Genomic DNA, 21,234 nt, shown 5'->3' with positions numbered 1-21,234 from the left:
AGAGGCTGATTGAAATGATAGGTTACATACCACAGTTAGTAGTTCTGCAATTTCACATTTGAGTTTCTTCAGAACTCTTGGGGTGATACCATCTGATCCTGGTGACTTATTACTGTTTAATTTATCAATTTGTTCCAAAACCTCCTCTAATGACACCTCAATCTGGGACAGTTCCTCAGATTTGTCACCTAAAAAGATTGGCTCAGATTTGGGAATCTCCCTCACATCCTTAGCGTTGCAGACTGATGCAAAGAATTCATTTAGTTTCTCTACCATAGCCTTATCTTCCCTGAGTGCTCCTTTAGCATCTCATTCATCCAGTGGCCCCACAGGTTGTTTAGCAACTTTCTGCTTCTGATATACTTAAAAAAAATGTTGCTGTTACTTTTTGAGTCTTTGACGCGCTGTTCTTCACATTCCTTTTTGGGCCTTCCTAATTATATTTTTACACTTCATTTGCCAGAGTTTATGCTCCTTTCTAATTTCCCAATAGGATTTAACTTCCAATTTTTAAAGGATGCCTTTTTGCCTCTAACTGCTTCTTTTACTTTGTTTAGCCCCGGTGGCACTTTTTTGGTCCTCTGACTGTTTTTTTTTTTTAATTTATTTATTATTATTATTATTATTATTATTATTTGGGGTATGCTTTTAACTTGAGCCTCTATTCTGGTGTCTTTAAAAAGTTTCCATGCAGCTTGCGGGGATTTGGCATTGTACCTTTAAATTTCTTTCTAACTAACAGCCTCATTTTTGTGTAGTTCCCCTTTCTGAAATTAAATGCTCCCGTGGGGGGCTGCTTTGGTACACCCCTTCCCCCGCTCCCCAGGGATGTTAAATTTTATGATGCTATGGTCACTGTTACCAAGCGGTTCACATATATTCACCTCTTGGACCAGATCCTGTGCTCCACTTAGGACTAAATCAAGAATTGCCTCTCCTCTTGTGGGGTCCAGCAGGACTAGCTACTCCAAGAAGCAGTCATTTAAGGTGTCATTTAAGGTTATCTCTGCATCCCATCCTGAGGTGACATGTACCCAGAAAATTTGTGTGAAGATTAAGGTCAAGCCTGATATTTTTCTCCCCGTGGATTTGCCCTAGCGTAAATGATAAATAAGCTACGGTAAGACGAGGCAGTGGTAGAGAGAAATGGAGAGCACCTAGAGGCTCCAATACGATCGGTACTGTACATAGTGAGAGATAGTTCTTGCCCTGAAGACCTTGCAGTCTGAACAGACAAAGTGGAGAAAGGAAGGATTCTTATCCCCATTTTATAGATGGGGAAACTGAGGCACAGCATGATCTTGTGACTTGCCCGAGGTCACCCAGGAAGTCTGTGGCAGAGACACAAATGGAAACTAAATCTCCTGAGTCCCTGGCTAGCGCCTTGACTGCAAGTCCACCCTTCCTTTCCTGTGAGCGCAAATCAGCAGCGAGAGACACCAAAAATATTTGGCGAACCAGCCACATCCACCGGAAACTCCACTGGTTCCATGGGTTTTTTTGACAAGTCTGAAGTAGCTCAGGTTTCTTGAAAGGTTAGAACCAAGAGCTGATTTCTGGTTTCATATCTGAATGAGAGAGGGAACCAAGTCACAAAATTCAGCTTTAGTTCCAAACTCCCTCACAATTCAGGGGCATCTGGATCTGGGGATTTGTCCTGGCCCATTGCATTAGTGAGGCCATCTGCAAAGATAGAATCAGGACCTGAACTTTCCCAGTGCTGAGGGGTGACCGTCTGGGGCCCTCTCTGGCCAAAACCTTGGAAGGCTGGTGATTTCGTCAGTCCTTTGGGCTGGCTTGTAGTTGGAGCTTTGGGTTCAAAAGAACATGAAATTCCCAGTGAAGCCCCGAGACTATAAACGCCTGGGAAACAAAACTGGGGAAAGGGCCTGGTAGAGAACCACTGACCTCCTTGCAGACTTTCTGCAGACCTCCAGGTGGGCCCAAATTGCAAAATCCAAATCACATTTCAACTGCTCTGCTAAGCTTGCAGTCCTTTTTAGGTGTCTCCCCCCCCCCCCCTCCCTTGGGCTACACGCGCAGCTCAATGTGTGATTCTGCTCTGTGTAAATGGCACCGCGGGGCTCTTGGGCTTATTGTCTCACTGAAGCCAGATCAAGAGTGTTTCATTTACAAGTGGAAAGATGGATTTTTTCCCTAACCGCCAGCCCTGCAATCTGCATAGACCGCAGTCTAGCATGCTGTCCAGTATTCTCACGGTTCACTTGTACTCCTCCCTCTCTCTGTAGCCAGTTGTTGTCTCTTGTCTTATACTTCTCCTGTTAGCTCTTGGGGGCAGGTACCATCTTTTTTTGTTCTGTGTTCGTACAGCCCCTAGCGCAATGGGTTCATGGGCCATGGCTAGGGTTCCAGGCGCCATGATAATACAAATAATGTTTGGGTTTTTTCCAACAACCAGACCCATAAGCTCCCCGCTGGGATCTGAGATTCAGGCTGAGGTTGTTCCATCTCCCAGGTCACCAACTAGAATAAAGGTGGCACAGGCCACTCTCTGCCCCTTAGGGACACATGTGCAGCCCCACTGTCTTCCTGCCCCCACCTGTGCACCACCACTCTCCATGGGGTCACACAGGCATGGCTGATTGGTGCTGAGTACACAATCCTGCTGGTGCGGCACAAGTCCAGCTCCTTCTCTCTTTAACGGAGTTCGTTCCAGCAGGAGGAAATAGCGACCACAGCTTCAGCGGCCCTGACTTAGATGAGCCCAGGGAGCGGCTCAGGTACCATTTTTTTTGAGAGAGAGAGACAGAGACGGAGAGCTGCTTTTCACAGGTTCAGACACAAAGACGGTGACGTTTTGGAAGCGATAAAGGAGCTTGGCACCCAGTCACTCCACTGTCATGGCGCTTGATGTCACCAGAGCCTTCCCAGGGAATTACAGCCCTGCAGCTGGCTGGGGGTGGGGCTGCATGCCCTCGTTAATTACACTCCAGGCAGCTCCACTGCCTGGGCGTGGGGGGAGCCTGACGTCCGTTTCGCCTCCGTAGCAGTCGCTTCTCTTCCAGCCGCGCTTACGCCGGGGAAGGAGTTCAACAGCTGGCTTTGCGGTTGCAGACGTGTTTGGTTTTGCCAGTGGGGAAGGAAACCTCCACCTTTTGGGTGAAGGGGTTTGAAATCTGGCCAAGAGCAAGGCACGGGATACGGTTCCTCCACCCCCTCCCCTCCACCTCTCCACATCCTCACCATGGGGGCAGCCTGGGCCCTGGCTCCCAGATGTGCAAGCTCATTGAGGCCGGTCCTTCTAAGGCCTCCTGGGCAGGTTGTGACCTTTACAGAAATGGTGGCTCTGCATGTCAGGACTAATGGACGTGACGCGGTGAGGCCTGGGCCAGGGGGAGGCGGGGAAGCTTGCATGCTGGAAGAGATCAGCGCAAGCGCAGATCTCGGAAAGCAGCCAAGTGCTGCCAGAGAATTCCTGGGTGCGGTGTCTGGGTGGGTGGAGCTAGGAAATGGGGAGGAGGTGGGTGCACCCTGCAGGTTTTTGCTGCCGTAGCTCGCTGGGCCTAGCTGTCATTCACTGTGGAAAAGAGGAGCATATTCTAATGAATATGACAACAGAGCATCTTCCCCGTTGTAACAAATCCCAACTCCACTAGCAACGTCACAGGTGTCATTTAGGCTTTACACCACAGCCACCTGAATCTTCATGGGGGTAACGGAGATAGAACTCCCCGCTGCAAAAACGTGCCCCCTGCAGGCTTGAGCTCAAGGAGAACCTCTGTTAGCAGTATAGAGCCTATGACACACAGTTGAACCGTTTTGATTCCATCGGGTAGAGTGCAGTTTGCTCTCTCTCTCACACACACACACACGTACGTACGTACGTACGTCATGGCCCAACCTTTTCAAAAGTGGGCTGGAGGCTCGTTTCGGGGCACCGCCATGGGCAGAAACATTATTCCAGCTCCTAGAAGCAGATTGTGGCTTTAGGATGTAGCTATGGAGACAGTAATGGGGTTACTCAGTCCTGCAGTTACATGAGAGAATAGCTTTCCTCTGACTTGAACTTCAATGACATCTCGAGGGGCCGGCACCCCCAGAAATTTTTCAGGTGGTACATATGCCCTGTCCCCTCCCGGTTCACCTCCCTGCAGTCAAGGCTGGGACACCCACATCCCCCCCACAAAGGGGGAACCCTGCCAGAGTCCTGACACTGTGGGCTTTGAGGGGGTGGAGGGCCAGGCCCTTTTCTGAGCCTCCTGCCCTGGGTGGGCAGTTGCTGGGAGGCAGCCTGCAGCCCAGATGCTGGAGCTTTCCAAGGGGAGGGGCGGACGCAGGGAGCCCATGGGATGGCGTACAGTATGGGCTCCCCTTGCACTTCAATGCTGTGCGCTGCCTGGCTCTGGGGCATATCCCAGGGCAGCTGAAAATCATCCCATGAGCCAGATCCAGCCCTCGGGCAGATGAAGGCCAGCCGTGTTCAATGAAAAGTAATGCACAGTGGAAGGAAAAATGTGGACTGTCCATACAGCTGATAGGGTGGCGGATAGGGAGGACCGGGCTAGCTGAAACTTTCTCTGCAGAGCTTGATTACCAAAAAGTTTAATTGAAACTAAACTCTTTCCTGGGAGAAGGTCGATTCAGATGAAATCTTTTTGATTTTTTCTGGCGAGAAATGACTACCTGAAATTTTTCATGTTGTATCTGGGTTTTGAAACGAAGCAGCAATTTGCTGTTTCGTTTTGACTTCCATTGTCATTTGGTTTCAGTTTTCAGGTTGAAACCACGAGGAAAGCCCACTTCCTGTTGAAACGGCAGCTCACCAGGACAATATTCCTTCAGTTTCCACTGACAATGTCGACACTTTGCATTTCAACGTTTGCCATTTTTGAAATTTTTTGGATTTTTTTGTTCTGCCAAATGTTTTGATGTTTTGACCTTTTGTTTCAATTTGGAATGAAAACTAACAGGTTAGAATTTCCTGCAGAACAAAAACTCCATTTTTCCAAACACCTCTATCTAACAGACAACTCAATGGGGACCGCTGCTCAGTGTGCATCTGGGGGTCTAAAAAGCCAACAAGATGTTAGGCTGCATAAGAATGACACGGAGAATAGCATGGGAAACATTATAATGCACTTATAGAAACTTAAATCAGTTGTCTGGAACACTGAGTGCTGTGTTGTTGATCCCATCTCAAAAAGGATATTGCAGAATTAGTGGGGGTTCAGAGACAAGCACTGAGAATGCTCAGGACCCTGGGAAATTCATATGAAAAGAGTTTGAAAAGACTGGGATTATTTATCTTGGAAATTGGATGAATAAGAACATCCATGATATCAGTCTATAAAACAATGAACAGTCTAGAGGAAATAGATCAGGAGCTTTTATTCTCCTAACACAAGAACCAGGAGGCTTTCAGTGAAATTGAAAGGTGGCAAAATTCAAAACGGATTCAAGGAAATATTCTTTCACACACGTGTAAGTAGCCTGTGGAACTGTCTGCCACCGGTGCAGTGAAGGGCTTATGTGGAGAACAAGACTATCCAGAATTTTATAATGGTTAACACTAACTCAGATTGTGGAGGGGACATAAGACCTTGTATTGAAGGGTTTTAACTAATCCCTGATTTCCATTATCAGCTTTTTGGGGCAGAGACTGTCTTTTTGTTCTGTGTTTGTACAGCACCTAGCACAGTGAGGTCCCAGGCCATGTTGGACTGGTAGGCACCACCACAATGTAAATACTACCAATTAATAAATCACAGAAGATGAGGGTTGGAAGGGAGCCCAGGAGGTATCTAGTCCCAGGACCAAAGCAGGACCAACCCCAACTAAATCAACCCAGCCAGGGCTTTGTTAAGCTGGGCCTTAAAAACCTCTAAGGATGGAGATTCCACCACCTCCCCAGGTAACCCATTCCAGTGCTTCACCACCCTAAGTAGCTATTAAGAACTAGGATGAGACCTTAACCGGGGACAAATTATCCCCCCCTGCCTGCTGTGGGTTCTTGCACCTTCCTCACCAGCATCAGTCACTGGGGCTGGCAGAAGCAGGAGACTGGACCAGTGAGGCAAGGTTCAATCTCCTCTGGCAGCTGTGATGGTCCTGTGCTTTACAGCCGTCACCTTGCGGCACGGTGGCTGCTGCGTTTAGGTTTCTGGGGCTGTGCAGGTATCGCCTGATCCTGGGGTTGGTTTCTAATGCCGCGCTCTCTGCCCTGCAGCGTACAGGACGGTGTGCAGCGTCAACGGGCCGCTGGTGGTGCTGGACAACGTCAAGGTAACGGAAACGCGTTCGTTTGTACTTCGCCTGTGTGCAGACAGCATGCATCTGCATCTGCCCTACGCTGCTCACCCCCACCACAACCCCTCTGCTTTGGGCTCTCCCCGCCGTCTCTCTCACATACAACCCGCCCCCCCCCCCCACACACCTGGCCCCCCTCTTCTCCTTATGGGGGGGCAGGGCTGCCAGTGCACTCACTGGGGTCAGGATCGGGCCCCCTGTGGGGTGTTCCCTCTCTTCCCCCCCCCCCCCCTCGAGTGAAGGGGCAAGGAAGCTGCCTCCAGGGTTTGTGCCCATAATGCACAGCCGCCTTCCCAGGGCCCTACCATTGGTATCCTCGTTACTGCTTCCCCTAATGACCCTGCCAGAGCCAAGGGCCTGTTCCCGGGGTCCCTGGGGCCTTGGAGCATGTGAGCCTCCCACTTCGCCCGCCCCTGGCCAGCCGGAAAAGCTGGGAGGTGTAGATGATAAAAGAGAGGCCTGCGTTCGGCGAACACGGCAGAGCAAAGGTAGTTTTGTCACCTGTCTGCAGCTGCCTGATTCCTCCATGCCAGCTGCTGGGGTGCTCAGCCCAGGCCCCCCTTCCCTCAGCCATGCCCCCTACACTTGGGGCTGTCAGGGGGGTTACAGCACGGACAGAGCCGCTCTGCTGGTTCTATGCCACCTGGTGATTCGAGGGCCAGCTCAGAAGGATGGGGGAAAGCACAGACGTAGGGAGGATTAAGGCTGAGGCATTACAGGCCTGTACCTAGGGAGCTCAGCTCAGGACCCAGCTCCTGGAGTCACGTGGATCATAGGTATGTTCTTAAGTTTTCCTTTGAACCCAAGTGTAACCGACGTAGCAACTTCCCTCTGCCTGAGTCTGCAGAGAGCCTGCCACAATAGCTCGGGGGGGCGGGAAGATTGCCCAATACATCTCAATGGAGGTTTAACACCGAGACCCACTGTTCTGGGGACACCTTGCCAGCCCCAGGCCGGCAGAGGAGCCTGCATGTAGCACAGTGGGCCCAGAGCACTCCCCCAAACGCGTACACTGATGGTGGCTGGGGGAGTCCGGGCTGGTACCCTGCTACCCCTGCTCCTGTCCCTCGGCGGGCAGGAGTGGGGGAGGGTGAACCCCAGCTGTTGTCCCTGGTGTTCCTGGGGGGAGGGGAAAGGAAGGGCACCTCTCGGGGAAGAGATGGGCCCCCCTGCTGTCACCACTTGAAGTGGTGGAGCAGAGACACAGGAGCCCTTGAATCATGCCTCGGGCCCCCGAGTGGCGCCATCAGGATCTGCCCCGGAGCAGTGTGGGGAGGAAGAGAGCGCGGCATCTCTGGGGGCTTAGCATCTCCCTCATGCCTAGTGATGACACAGGGGAGGGAGCGGGACTAGGTTGTCTCCCAGGCCCTGGTCCCCCAAGGTATTTCGATGCCTCACTCTCATGAGGCGCGCGGTGCCTAAATACCTTTGAGGACCTGGGCCTGAGATCCCGAGGGAGCTTGTGTGGAAGGCAGCTGGAGGGCGCGGGGCAGGGCAGAGCTCACACACGGCAGCCCATTTGATATGGACGGCTCAAGGGAACCAACAGGGGCGAGCCAGGCAGCATCTTTCCCCCCGAGCAGAGCCCTGCGCCCAGGCCGAGAACAGCTGGTGGGTGGTACGGGTTGCAAGCAGCACCCTGCCACTGGTGTAACCATGCCGGGAGGAGGGGTCCACATGAATTCACACTCAACAAGGGGCAGAGAGATGGCCCGGCCCGTTCCTTTCGGAGCCCTCCCTCTGGGCTGTGCCCTTCCCTTCCTGGCACACAGAGAGTGATGAGCATCTGTCTGTGTGCGGTACGTGCATGTCTTTGCACCGCTCTGATACCTGTGTGTGCAAGGAGGTAGGGGGTGCGTTGGCAGACAGCTAAAAAGTGACACATTTTATAAGTGCTCATCTACAAACGCTAGAAGTCTAAATATGCAGATGGGTGAACTCGAGTGCCTGGTATTAACTTGCGTGCCTGGCGTTAAATGAGGACGTTGACACAACAGGTATCACTAAGACTTGATGGAATGAGGATAATCAATGGGACACAGTAATACCAGGGTACAATATATATATAGGAGAGACAGAGTAGGTTGTGCTAATGGCGGAGTGGCGCTATATGTGAAAGAAAATATAGTCAAATGTGGTAAAATTCTTAACTGAACCAAACTGGGTCACAGAATCTCTGTGGATAGTAATTCCATGCTTGAATAATAAGAATATAGCAGTAGGGATATACTACCGACCCCCTAACTAGGGTGGTGATTGTGACTGTGAAATGCTCAGGATCCTTAGAGAAGTTATACAAATAAAAAACTCTGTAATAATGGGGAATTTCAGCTATCCCCATAGTGACTGGGTATCTGTCACCTCGGGGTGGGATGCAGAGGTAAAGTTTCTTGACCCCCTTAAATGACTGCTTCTTGGAAGCTAATCCTGGAACCCACAAGAGGAGAGGCAAGTCTTGATTTAATCCTAAGTGGAGCACAGGTTCTGATCCAAGTGAATATAGCTGAACCCCTTGGTAACAGAGACCATACTATAATAAAATTTAACATTGGAGGGGGGGATGGGAGTACACACCATAGCAGTCCACCACAGCAGTATTTAATTTCAGGAAGGGAAACTACACACAAATGAAGAAGTTAGCTGAACAGAAATTAAAAGGTACAAATCCCTGCAAGCTGTTTAAAGACCTCATAATAGAGGCACAAATTAAATGTATACCCAAATTAAAAAATATAGTGAGAGGACCAAAAAAGTGCCACCACGGGTAAACAACAAAGTAAAATCCGCGGTTCAAGGCAAAAAGGCATCCTTTAAAAATTGGAAGTTAAATCCTACTGAGGAAACTAGAAAGAAGCATAAACTCTGGCAAGTCAAGTGTAAAAGTGTAATTAAACAGGCCAAAAAAAAAACAAAACATTGAAGAGCAACTAGTGAAAAACTCAAAAAGTAACAGAAAAAAAAAAAAAAGTAAAATACATCAGAAGCAGGAAGCCGGCTAAACAATGAATGAGCCAATGGACAATTGAGATGCTAAAGGAGCACTCAAGGAAGATAAGACCATTGCAAAGAAACTAAACAAACTCTTTGCATCAGTCTTTACTGCAGAGGAAATGAGGGAGATTCCCACCCCTGAGCCATTCAGTTTAGGTGACAAATCTGAGGAACTGTCCCAGATTGAGGTGTCATTAGAGGAGCTTTTGGAACAAATTGATCAATTAAACAGGAATAAGTCACTAGGACCGGATGGTATCTACCCAAGAGTTCTGAAGGAACTCAAAAGTGAAATTGCAGAACTACTAGCTGTGGTGTGTAACCTATCATTTCAATCAGCTTCTGGACCAGATGAGATAAGAGGAAAGGTCTTCTCCTGAATCAGGAACTGGTTAAAAGATAGGAAATAAAGGGTAGGAATAAACTGTCAGTTTTCAGAATGGAGAGAGGTAAATCGTGGTGTTAGCTGTTACCGCTCAAGAAAGAGATTCTGGAGTCACTGTGGATAGTTTTCCAAAAACATCCGCTCAATGTGCAGCAGCCATCAAAAAAGGTAACAAAATGTTGGAAATCATTAAGAAAAGGATAGATAATAAGACCGAAAATATCTTATTGCCTCTTTATAAATCCATGGTACGCCCACATCTTGAATACTGTGTGCAGATCTGGTCACCCTATCTCAAAAAAGATATATTGGAATTGGAAAAGGTACAGAAAAGGGCAACTAAAATGATTAGGGGATGGAACAGCTTCCATATGAAAAGAGATTAATAAGAGTGGGACTTTTCAGCCTGGAAAAGAGACAACTAAGGGGGGATATGATAGAGGTCTGTAAAATCATGCCTGGTGTGGTGAAAGTAAATAAGGAAGTGTTATTTAACACAAGAACCAGGGGTCACCCAATGACATTACTAGGCAGCAGGTTTAAAATGAACAAAAGGCAGGATATCTTCTTGCCAGAGGATGTTGAGAAGGCCAAGACTATAACTGGGTTCAAAAAAGAAATAGGTGAAGTCATGGAGGACAAGGTCCATCAATGGCTATTAGCCAGGATGGCCAGGGATGCAACCCCCTCCTCTGAGTGCCCTTAGCCTGTTTGCCAGAAGCTGGGCATGGACGACAGGGGATGGATCACTCGATGATTGCCCTGTTCTGTTCATTCCCTCTGGTGCACCGGTCAGGAGACAGGATACTGGGCTAGACGGACCCTTGGTCTGACCCCGTCTGGCCGTTCTTACATTCTCATGTGCTCACTCTGTGCTGCACCTGTTTGTGTGTCCTGTGCACCAGAGGTGTGCATCTGTGTCCGTGCGCGGTATGTGTGTTCATACCAGTGTGGTGTTTTTGACATATGTATCATATGTGTCTGCTTCTGTGCATGTCAGTTTTGAAGTGTCTGTGTGTGGTTTTCATGGTGTGTGTTTTGTGGGTCCGTTCTCGTGCCTATAGAAGTGTGTGCAGTGTGTGTGTATCTTTACATGTGATTCCCATAGAGAGAGGAGAACACGCCAGCTTCCTGGCTGAGTCGCTGTTTTCCCTGTGTCTGTACTGGCCCTGTGGCACCGGTCCATTGCCTCAGACCCCCGGTCATATTGTACAACCCAGCCTGAGCTCTGAGCTCTGCAAGTGTTGTCTTGACCAGGTTATTATCCTAACCCAGGGTCGTCCACAGCCTCATTTGCCTCTTACTGTGGGCCTGGGCTCTCTTGCATCTTTGGTCCCTCCATTCGAAGGGAGGACCTGGGAAGAGATGACCAGCGCCCTTATCTCTGCAGAGCTGCTGTAGGGTGAGCAGCACACAGACTAATGAGCGGTTAGACATCCTGCTGATGGGACTAAATAAATAAAGGAACCCAGGTTTAATCTCGAGACAGCAGGTAAATCCCTCCACACCCACATTTCACCAGCGTATGGTTTGTTCCCCCAATGGGCCACCCTACAAAACCACTTGCCTTTTCTTATATGATTGCTTTCTCACTGTTGATATAGGTATTCACCCCCGCTCCTCTGTGTGGCTGTGATACCCGTTACTTAAATGCCCGTATTTCCCCAAGGCCAGGTTCTGCGGTGAGAATCTCACGTTGATGCCCTTGTCTTCAAAAGACATTCCCCTGGATTTACACCTGTGGGCATATACAGATCCATGACCCGATCTGCAAACTGACCGCATCTGTTGCCTGTAGCTACCGTGGCCTAGAGATTTTAGTAGACCGAGGATAATACTGTTTGGTTTGACCAAGTGACCTCTAGTGGGCAGGAATGTCCTCCTCCTGAAGTCCTCAGGGCAGATTCAGCCAGCCTGAAAGTTCCACGGATGACGATGGGCTGGAGTTGTGCGTCCACTCATACCTGGCCCCAGTTTGCTCGCTCTTTGGTCACGATTACAGGGGCATGATCTTATGGTTCAGGTACAGGACTGGACATTCAGAGTTCTGTGCTCATCACCAATCTCAGTGCTTGTTTATAGGTAAGAGATTGAACCCACCCGTGAGAATGGCTCCCCTGTTATTTTAACCCTGCTGTCCATGCCCTCTTCAGTGGCAAAAGGGCAGCTCCTGAGTTAAAAGCGGCCAAGGATAAAGCCAGGAAAGCTGCCCTGGAGCAAGAGGAAGGGACATTCCTGGTAATAAATTAATGCTTTAATAGAATCATAGAATCATGGAAGAATAGGGTTGGACGGGACCTCAGGAGATCACCTAGTCCAACCCCCTGCTCAAAGCAGGACCAAACCCAACTAAATCATCCCAGCCAGGGCTCTGTCAAGCTGGGCCTTAAAAATCTGTAAGGATGAAAATTCCACCTCTCCAGGTAACCCATTCCAGTGCTTCACCACCCTCCCACTGAAAACATTTTTGCTAATATCCAGCCTAGACCTCCCCCACTGCAACTTGAGACGGTTGCTTCTTGTTCTGTCATCTGCCACCACTGAGAACAGCCTAACTCCATCCTCCCTGCAACCCCCTTTCAGGTAGTTAAAGGCTGCTATCAAATCCCCCCTCACTCTTCTTTTTGCAGACTAAACAAGCTTAGTTCCCTTAGCCTCTCCTCATAAGTCTTGTGCTCCAGCCCCATAATCATTTTTGTTGCCCTCCACTGGACTCTCTCCAATTTTTCCACATTCTTTCTGTAGTTGGGGACCCAAAAGTAGACACAATACTCCAGATGAGGCCTCACCAGTGCCGAACAGAGGGGAATAATCACTTCCCTCCATCTGCTGGCAATGCTCCTACTAATGCAGCCCAATATGCCATTAGCCTTCTTGGCAACCAGGGCACACTGCTGACTCATATCCAGCTTCTTATCCACTGTTACCCCCAGGTCCTTTTCTGCAGAGCGGCTGCCTAGCTCGTCGGTCCCCAGTCTGTAGCTGTGCATGGGATTCTTCCGTCCTCAGTGCAGGACTCTGCACTTGTCCTCATTGAACCTCATCAGATTTCTTTTGGCCCAATCCTCCAATTTGTCTAGGTCACTCTGTATCCTATCTTTGCCCTCCAGCATATCTACCCACTCCCCCTAGCTTAGTGTCATCCGCAAACTTGCTGAGGGTGCAATCTAACCCATCCTCCAGATCATTGATGAAGATGTTGAACAAAACCAGCCCCAGGACCGACCCCTGGGGCACTCCACTTGTGACCGGCTGCCAGCTAGACATGGAGCCATTGATCACTACTCGTTGAGCCCGATGATCTAGCCAGCTCTCTATCCATTTTATAGTCCATTCATCCAACCCATACTTCTTTAACTTGGTGATAAGAATACTGTGGAAGACTGTATCAAAAGCTTTGCTAAAGTCAAGGTATATCATGTCCACGACTTTCCCCACATCCACAGAGCCAGTCACCTCATCATAGAAATGAATCAGGTTGGTCAGACATGACTTGCCCTTGGTGAATCCATGTTGACTGTTCCTGATCACTTTCCTCTCTTCCAAGTGCCTGAAAATGGATTCCTTGAGGACCTGCTCCATGATTTTTCCAGGGACTGAAGTGAGGCTGACCGGTCTGTAGTTCCCTGAATCCTCTTTCTTCCCTTTCTTGAAAATGGGCACTAGATTTGCCCTTTTCCAGTCATCAGGGACCTCCCCCAATTGCCACAAGCTTTCAAAGATAATAGCCAATGGTTCTGAAATCACATCAGCCAACTCCCTCAGCACCCTCGGGTGCATTGAATCTGGCCCCATGGACTTGTGCATGTCCAGCCTTTCTAAACAGTCCTGAACCTGTTATTTCAGCACCGAGGGCTGCTCACCTCCTCCCCGTTCTGTGCCACCCAGTACAGCAGTCTGGGAGCTGATCTTGTCTGTGAAGACAGAGGCAAAAAAGGCATTGAGTACCTCAGCTTTCTCCACATCATCGTCACTAGGTTGCCTCCCCCATTGTGTAAGGGTCCCACACTTTCCCTAACCACCTTCTTGTTGCTACCTGTAGAAACCCTTCTTGTTACCCTTCCTGTCCCTTGCTAGCTGCAAATCCAGTTGTGCTTTTGCCTTCCTGATTTCACCCCTGCATGCTGGAGCAGTATTTTTATGCTCCTCCCTAGTCATCTGACCAAGCTTCCACTTTTTGTAAGCTTCCTTTTTGTGTTTAAGCTCACCAAAGACTTCTTTGTGAAGCCAGGCTGGTCGGCTGCCATATTTGCTATTCTTTCTGCACATGGGGATGGTTTGTTTCTGCTTTTGTCAATTGCAACGTTGGTTAATGCTTTGGTCAGTTGCAACATCATGGATCATTGCTGTAGCGCGTTTCCTTCTGACATGCGCAGGGTGGGAATTAATAAGATATTAAAGAGCTGGATCACATGTTTGTTTTAAGAGAAGGTTTTCACTGGAGATTTAAAGTCCAGAGTTCACAGGCTTAGATGCCCCGTAGCTGGGGAAACCGTTCAGTCCTGTCTGAGGCTAAACAGCCAGGCCCATCAACAGTGCATGCAAGGAGGGGAAATGGAGCAGGTCTGCTGGAGGTTCAACGAGATGCACGTCCCTTGGAACTTACGCAATTTGGCAACTTGAGGGAAGGACCATGGGATGGTGCCAGGGCTTAAAAAGCAGAAGAGGGACTGAATGGAGGGCGCGGTAGTGGGATATGGAGCCTGTTCGCTCTGGACTCACACCTACACAGCAAATGAAGGGATGAATGTAGCACAGCTACAGTCTAGCTAGCATGGGTAACAACAGCAGTGAAGATGTGGCCACATGGGCTTCAGTGCGGACTAGCAACCCGAGTACAGGCCCGGCTCCCCAGCAGCCTTGTATGGGGGCAGCTGGCCCACGTTGAGGCCCATGCCGTCACGTCTTTATCGTGACCTTTACCTGTTAACAACCAGTTAACAAAATTAAAGCCTGCCTGCCCTACAGTCTTCATGTGCTGTGTAGACGTGACCCTAGGTGCTTGGTTCTAATCCAGTCCAGGTCAGTAGGAAGCGACCCTGGTATAGATCCCTCCCCGGTATAACTACATGGGTGTTATTCCAGGGATGCAGCTGTCACAGGGAGACCTCAGGTCAGGTCCTCACGCTGCTGCTGACCTTGGGCAAGTCATTTCACTTCTCGGTGCCTCAACTTACCCATCTCCAACATGGGGCCAGGACATTTCACCACCTCTGAGCTCTGCAGGTGAAGAGTTGAGTGTTTCTCTCCAGGCATGCCCATATGTTCCCCATCTGGTGGTTTGTCAGCCACGGGGACATGAAATGGAGGGTCTTGGACAGTCTAGTTCCCAGTGGACCCATGTCTCCATAATAACCGGTGAAAAGTCAGGGACGCTGGATGACATCAGGCATCCGTCCCTGGGCCAGTTCCAGGGATGAGAACAGTCGGACAGCTCGGCCAGTGTCCCGGTTAGCTCCAGGGACAGCCGTTTGGACATCTGATGCAGACGTTCCCTGCGGCATCTGCCTGTGGCCATGGTTCATCACAAAACAGCACCTCAGCTGAGACTTGGACGCCTATTAACCCGGACACCTGCTAAGAACATGTCTAACAGGACAGCTACATAGACACTGACTAGCATATCTCCTCTCCCCATGGCACTAGTCTGAGCCTTCTACTCAAGTTACAGCAACCTGAGTTTTCAGTGCTGAAGGTCCCAGGTTCGATACCCCCTCCCCAGCATAGCGTGAGGGGCAGCGATGTTCTCGTTATTGCGTTGACAATGGGGGACTCCTTGTATTTAGCCCCACAGAGGAGGCCGCGACCTAATTAATTCACCCTTGAGACAGCAGGCCAGGGGTCACTGTAGATCCTCCGTCACTCGGCGTTTTCACAGCAAGGCTGGGTATCTGTGTCTGCGTAAAAGGTTTGCTCCGGTTCACGTAGGCCTGGCTTGATGTGAGTAATCAGACACGGGGGAGGCCTCATTTCTTGAGAGACAGGATTAAGGCGGTAAATGGATGAGCAGGCTGGGAACAGAATGTCTGTCCTAGCCACACTAAGGGGGGACACCCAGGGAACCACGTACCGTGGAGAGGATACCACTGGGTAAACTAAGCCTGGAACATAAGAGGAGGTGAGGGGTAAGTCGTGCACGGGCGGAGCATGCTGTGGAGGGATTGGTTCCCACAGAGTCACCAAGTCACTCCCAACATGTGTGCGGCAATGTACAGGGAATGCACGGGGAGGTGTAAATGGATAGAGAGGAAGAGGTTTGCTGGGGAACTTGGGAGGGGTGCCACCCCCTGGACCCACCCCCTACGCTTGAGCTGCAGCAGCTGAAGTGTGGTTTGACTGTATGCCAATGAAGAGACCTCGCCGGGCTCTGGGAACCAGGTAGACAAGGCCTCCGAGGCTCCCCTGGCAATTCAATCCCAAGCCATAGGGCTGCAGGCAGGGTGAAATTCTCCAGCCTGTGTCACACTGGAGGTCAGACTGACTGACCTTAATGGGCCCATCTGGCCTCTCCATCTATGGTTTCGATGGCTTCGCACTGCCAGGCTTTGTGATGAGGGTGCCATGTTCAAATATGAAACAGCAATCAGCTGACAGCGACTAATGGGCAGTTAATGATTTGTTACTTGTCTGTTGGCTTTCCAGCGGTGCTCATTGCCGTAGTATCTGAGCCCCGCACAAATGCACCTGCATTTATCCTTGCAGCACCCCAGTTGTGTCGGGAAGTGCGGTTACCCCCATTGGACAGATGGGGAAACTGAGGCACAGAGAAATTGAGCTAGCCTGAATAAAAATGCAGGACTCACAGTCAGACAAAACAAACTTGGGACCCGGGGATGGCATGGAGAGGAGAAGATGGATACCCTATGCTGGCACCTGGCTCCTGTTAAAACATGTGCTGGCTGCTATAATTGACTTAATGGAAGAATTATTATTAAGGTAGTGCCTGGTGGCCTCAGTTGAGATTTGCCCAAGGTCCCCCAGTAGGGCAGTGGCAGAGCTGGGAATATACTCCAGATCTCCTGAGTCCCCGTTCGATGCCTTATCTGTAGACGTGATTAATAAGAGGCGTGAGCGTGAAGAAAGGATTTCAATGAAGCAATGAGCACTGTGCCCAGGGCGGCAGGAGACAGTTCCAGGAGGTAGAACGAATAAAGGGAAGGGTACAAAGGGCAAAGTGGTGCAGGAGGTTTGGTCGAGGGGGGGGTGAGAGCAGCAGGAAATGAGCATGAAGGGGAAGTGGGGGAGCCAAGAAGCCCCTCGAAAGTGTGGGATGAGGAATGTGAGGTAGGTGCAGTGTGTGGGGCTGATGTAGGGCAGTGCTCCGGGGCAGCAAGTACCCAAGCACCACTCCTGCTACCACAGGAAAATTTCCCTGACAATTCAACTTGATGCCAGGGGCAGGGGGCACCAGCCCAAGGGGTTACAACCAGCCCCAGCCTCTCCCATTGCCATTCCCACCGAGCTGGGGATGGGGCCGGGCATCGCATGACAGTTGTACCAATGTGGGAAGCTCACTGGAGTCTGGTTGTGGTGTGAAAATTCAGCCAGGGAAAGATTGCTTCTCATAGGATCCGGCAGCATCTTTGACATTAACCCTGGCCTTTTTTCTCTCTGCGCAGTTTGCCAAGTACGCCGAGATTGTCAACTTCACCCTTCCCAATGGCACCAACAGGAGTGGGCAGGTCCTGGAAGTGGTGGGGACTAAAGCTATTGTGCAGGTGAGTGCACTGTGTTCACGGCACACACACAGAGAAGTTAGATAAAACCCGGAAAGCCTCTTGCTGGAAGCTTGCAACGTAACACGACGTTAGTTCTTCAAACCCAGAACCTTAACACACAAGAACCAAAACCAGAGAGAGACAAAACAGGCTGCTCCCTGTGCATGGGATTCTTCCGTCCTAGGTGCAGGACTCTGCAGTTGTCCTTGTTGAACCTCATTGGATTTCTTTTGGCCCAATCCTTGAGTTTGTTTAGGTCCTTCTGTATCCTATCCCCACCTTCCAGGGTATCTACCACTCCCCCCAGCTTAGTGTCATCTGCAAACTTGCTGAGAGTGCAATCTACCCCATCCTCCAGATCATTAATTATCAACTAGTTATCATTAGTTATCAACTAATTATCATTAGTTATCAACGTTTAATGCTCTCAGTGTTCAAAGGAATGTCAGATCAGAGTGGCTGGGGCGTGTTTATACATAGTGAGAGAGAGACAGTCAGAAAAAGATTGGCAAAAAGATTGGCAAAAAGAAAAAGGGGAAAAAATCTAGCAGGAAAGTTCCAGGTACCCCCAGAAATTCCCTTGGTTCCTACTGTCCTGGCTACCTCCCCACACCATCTCCCTTTTGGAGCCATGTCTGTAAGGCACTCAACCCTCCAGCAGTGTATTAGCCTTTCCAGTTCCAGCTGTGTCACGTCAGTTGCTGGTAGACCCTGATTCATTGCTGCAGATCTGTCCTGGCATTTTGTATCAAAATTCACAGAGCAGACACGGGGAATTCAGTAAAAGTCGCTGGGTTTGTGATTTTTGATACAAAACGCCATGACGAATGAGGAGGGGAAGCCCTGAGGAGTGGGAGCTGGCGAATAACCGTGAGCAGCACTGTGACCCCGCGTGCCAGGTCACAGAGCCAGTCACTCAAATTTGGCCGGGTTGTCTCCCCATCATGATGGAGGAGCGGCTGGGCCAAACCTCCGTGCACTGGGTCGCAATGCCTGGAGCAGGGAGCCGGGCCCAGCCCCATGGGACGGGAGCTGCCGCTGCAGGGTGAGCTTATCAAAATCACGGACAGAAAGACAAGTCACAGATGAACAGGAAAATCACAGTGCCCGGGACATTTTTCCCACCATAACAAACCCGCAGCCCTACCCATTGCCCATTGAAGTAAGCCAAAGGACGTCCGTTGCCTTCAATGGCCATTTCATCAGGCAAGTCCCAGTGCAATAGGAGAGCAGCGTGCACAAGTCGGATTGCATTAAGGGGACGTGGAGGTTCTCTTACTACAGGTGGTGCAATCGGAGAGCCTCTAGTTCAGGTTGTCTAATACTTCCTATTCTAAGACTCCCTTGTCAGTTGCTTATAACTTTGCCAAACTTCAGCCGTTTGGGCTGAGATGTTCCCTGCGGAGTGTCTGCGTCAGGCTGAATGTTTTTGTCCCCTGCAAAAACGGTCCAGCCGTTTCTCAGAACAAAGAGAAGGGGAAATCTGTTCTTTTGCCCATGTTAAAAAACCTCTGGCCAGCATTCTGCTGAGAAGCTGTACCCTTCCGCGCCAAGGAGCAGGGCCTTGGCATGTGGCATGGAGGCTGCCCTGGCGTCAGGGATGGGCCTTTTACCATCCCCTTGAAAATTCACCTGAATGCACCCACGTTCCCAGCCTTCGACATTTCTGTTTGCACGTGCTCAGGAGAGACCTGTTAGGTTCCTTCTATAGTGAGCATAGTTCATCCCGGGGCTGAGCAACGCTCGCCCTGTCATTGTGCTTCCCATCTGTGGGGCCAGGAACAAACACCCAAAGCAGGAGACTGTCTCTCTTGTGCTTTCAGTGCCCACCCCGCACCCGGCACCCAGGCAGCATGGAGAAGAGGGCTCAGCCTGATTGCAGAGGAGAGGTGCTTGGGGGCAGTGGAAGGGGGACAGAATGGACATAGGGCCAGATGGGTGGTGGATGAGACTGGGACAAAGATCCAGGTGGGCCGCATGGAGATGGGAAGCTGAGGGTTTGAGAGAACGGGGACAAGAAGCCAAGGGAGGTGGGGGAATGGACTGATTGGGACAAAGAGCTGGGCTGGTGGGGGGGACCATGGAACCAGTGGGGGGGGGGAAGGCAGTGATGTGCAGCCAAGAGGGCCAGGGCAGATTGGGACAGGAATGTGGATTTATATGGGGGGCGGGGGATGGAACTGGGACAGTGACACAGACAGCCTGGAAGAGTCAGGAATCCAAGGGGTCAGGCCAGGAGGGACAAGGAGTTGAAGGGTGTGTAACCACTAGAGTACATACTCCTCTCTGAACATGGACTAGAACCCAGGATTCCTGAGTCTCCGTATCCCTCTGCTGTCAGCACACGCCCGTGAGACCCACTAGCCTAGTGTGTGTCTCATCCCCATCTAGTGGTCGGCTCATGTTGGGGATGACAACCTACTAGTGCTGTCAGTTACGCCGTGGCAGAGGTCTGCGCTGTGGAACTAAAGGGTCTGTCCCTTCCAGTGAGCCATGTGGGTACCAGTATGGTTCCACAAGTTGGCACTCCTGTTTTGTCTGTTTGTTTTTTCAAAAACCTAGGAAATGACATGCAAAAAACTATGTTAAAATGCATCATTAAGGTGGCAAAGTCAAGCACTCAAAAGTTCAGAAATGCCAGAACTAGAGCTGCCTCTTGCAACCTGAATTTGGCCCCCTTGTGTGCATGCACTGTGCTACAGCCTTTAATTACATGGGCACAGATTGTTTGTCCCACCGTTCCCTCTGCACCACTTCATTTTCCCCTAAAATGTGCCTTTGGCCCTGGCTCTCCTGGAGTTTTTACTCTCCAGTGACCCCTGCCGGAGGTTTCTGGAAATGCCATTCTCTGGTTCATGCCCCCTCTCCCCCCTAGTCAACAGACATCTCTGTGCATTGACAATCACCAATTTAGCTCTCACGCTCGCCTCTTTGCGTCAGTGAGAATTACCGGCATCTGGTTCTGACCCAGGGCTGGTTCTGCCGAGGCGGCATTCCAGGGCTCTACCCACTGGGGTAGAATCAATGTGCCATCGTCACGATTCCCCTCTCCACTCACTGCGGCTAAGCGGGTGCTGATAAATTAACCAGAATGCTTCCGGCTGGAAAATCCCTGGCAGGGCTAGTGACTGTGTTATGCACAGTCCACCATAAGGGGGCTCCAAAACAGCAGCCGGAAGGCCACCTGTGCATCATGGGACAAACGCTTTTTCGATGACCGTTTTCTGAATAGCAGCGGCAGTGGGGGCGAAGAGCTACAGCCACCAGAGGACTCAACCAGCAAACACATGTGCCTATTGCTATTATTACTTCACATTTCTATTGTGGTAGCGGCCCCAATCAGGATCGGCCCTCCTGTTACGCTAGGCACTGTACATACATGGAACGAAAGAAAGGCCCTGCCCCGAAGAGCTTGCAGTCTAAGTACACTCTTGAAATTTTGACAGCCCCCCCTGCGCATCAACTGGTGCAAAAAGTCTCACCCTGTGAGATCCTTATCGTGGACCCAATCCTGTACTGGGATCCATGTGGGTGGATTCTGTGTGTCTCCATGGAGGCACCAGGGTCTGCTCATATGGATCCTTTTGGGCATGTTGGAATCACAGCCTGCTAACGAGGCGTCCACATGCAGCATGATGCACTGTCTGTCTGTCCATCAGTAGTTCTAAAGAACGTATCCCTGTAGGATCTCGTCTGCTCCCCAGACTTCCAAGGGCCTGAAAGATCAGGTCCAAGCCCTTGACTTGGATCCAGAAGTGGGTCTTTGAGTTTGGGGCTGATCGGGGCACCCCGGTTGAATCTGGGACTTAGTGGAGGGAGGAAAATAAAAGTCCGGGTTTTCTCCGAAAGCGTCCTGACCTTTTGTCATATCTA

At 50.3% G+C, this 21,234-nt stretch overlaps 1 protein-coding gene across 2 annotated transcripts in view; it reads left to right on the top strand.

Annotated features, from left to right (window-relative positions):
* ATP6V1B1 (ATPase H+ transporting V1 subunit B1) overlaps positions 1-21,234 on the top strand; it is a 77,868-nt gene that overhangs the window by 28,433 nt on the left and 28,201 nt on the right. For both annotated transcript variants that reach the window (XM_067533474.1, XM_067533475.1), the window contains exons 2-3: positions 6,188-6,243; positions 17,263-17,361. In XM_067533474.1, the coding sequence (XP_067389575.1) occupies positions 6,188-6,243; positions 17,263-17,361 (155 nt within the window). The remainder of the gene's footprint in view (positions 1-6,187; positions 6,244-17,262; positions 17,362-21,234) is intronic.

This window comes from Emydura macquarii, unplaced genomic scaffold (assembly GCF_026122565.2).
Source record: "Emydura macquarii macquarii isolate MOO-44397 ecotype Brisbane River unplaced genomic scaffold, CSIRO-AGI_Emac_v2 contig_3345, whole genome shotgun sequence".
NCBI lineage: Eukaryota > Metazoa > Chordata > Testudines > Chelidae > Emydura > Emydura macquarii.
This window is presented reverse-complemented; position numbering and strand designations above follow the sequence as displayed.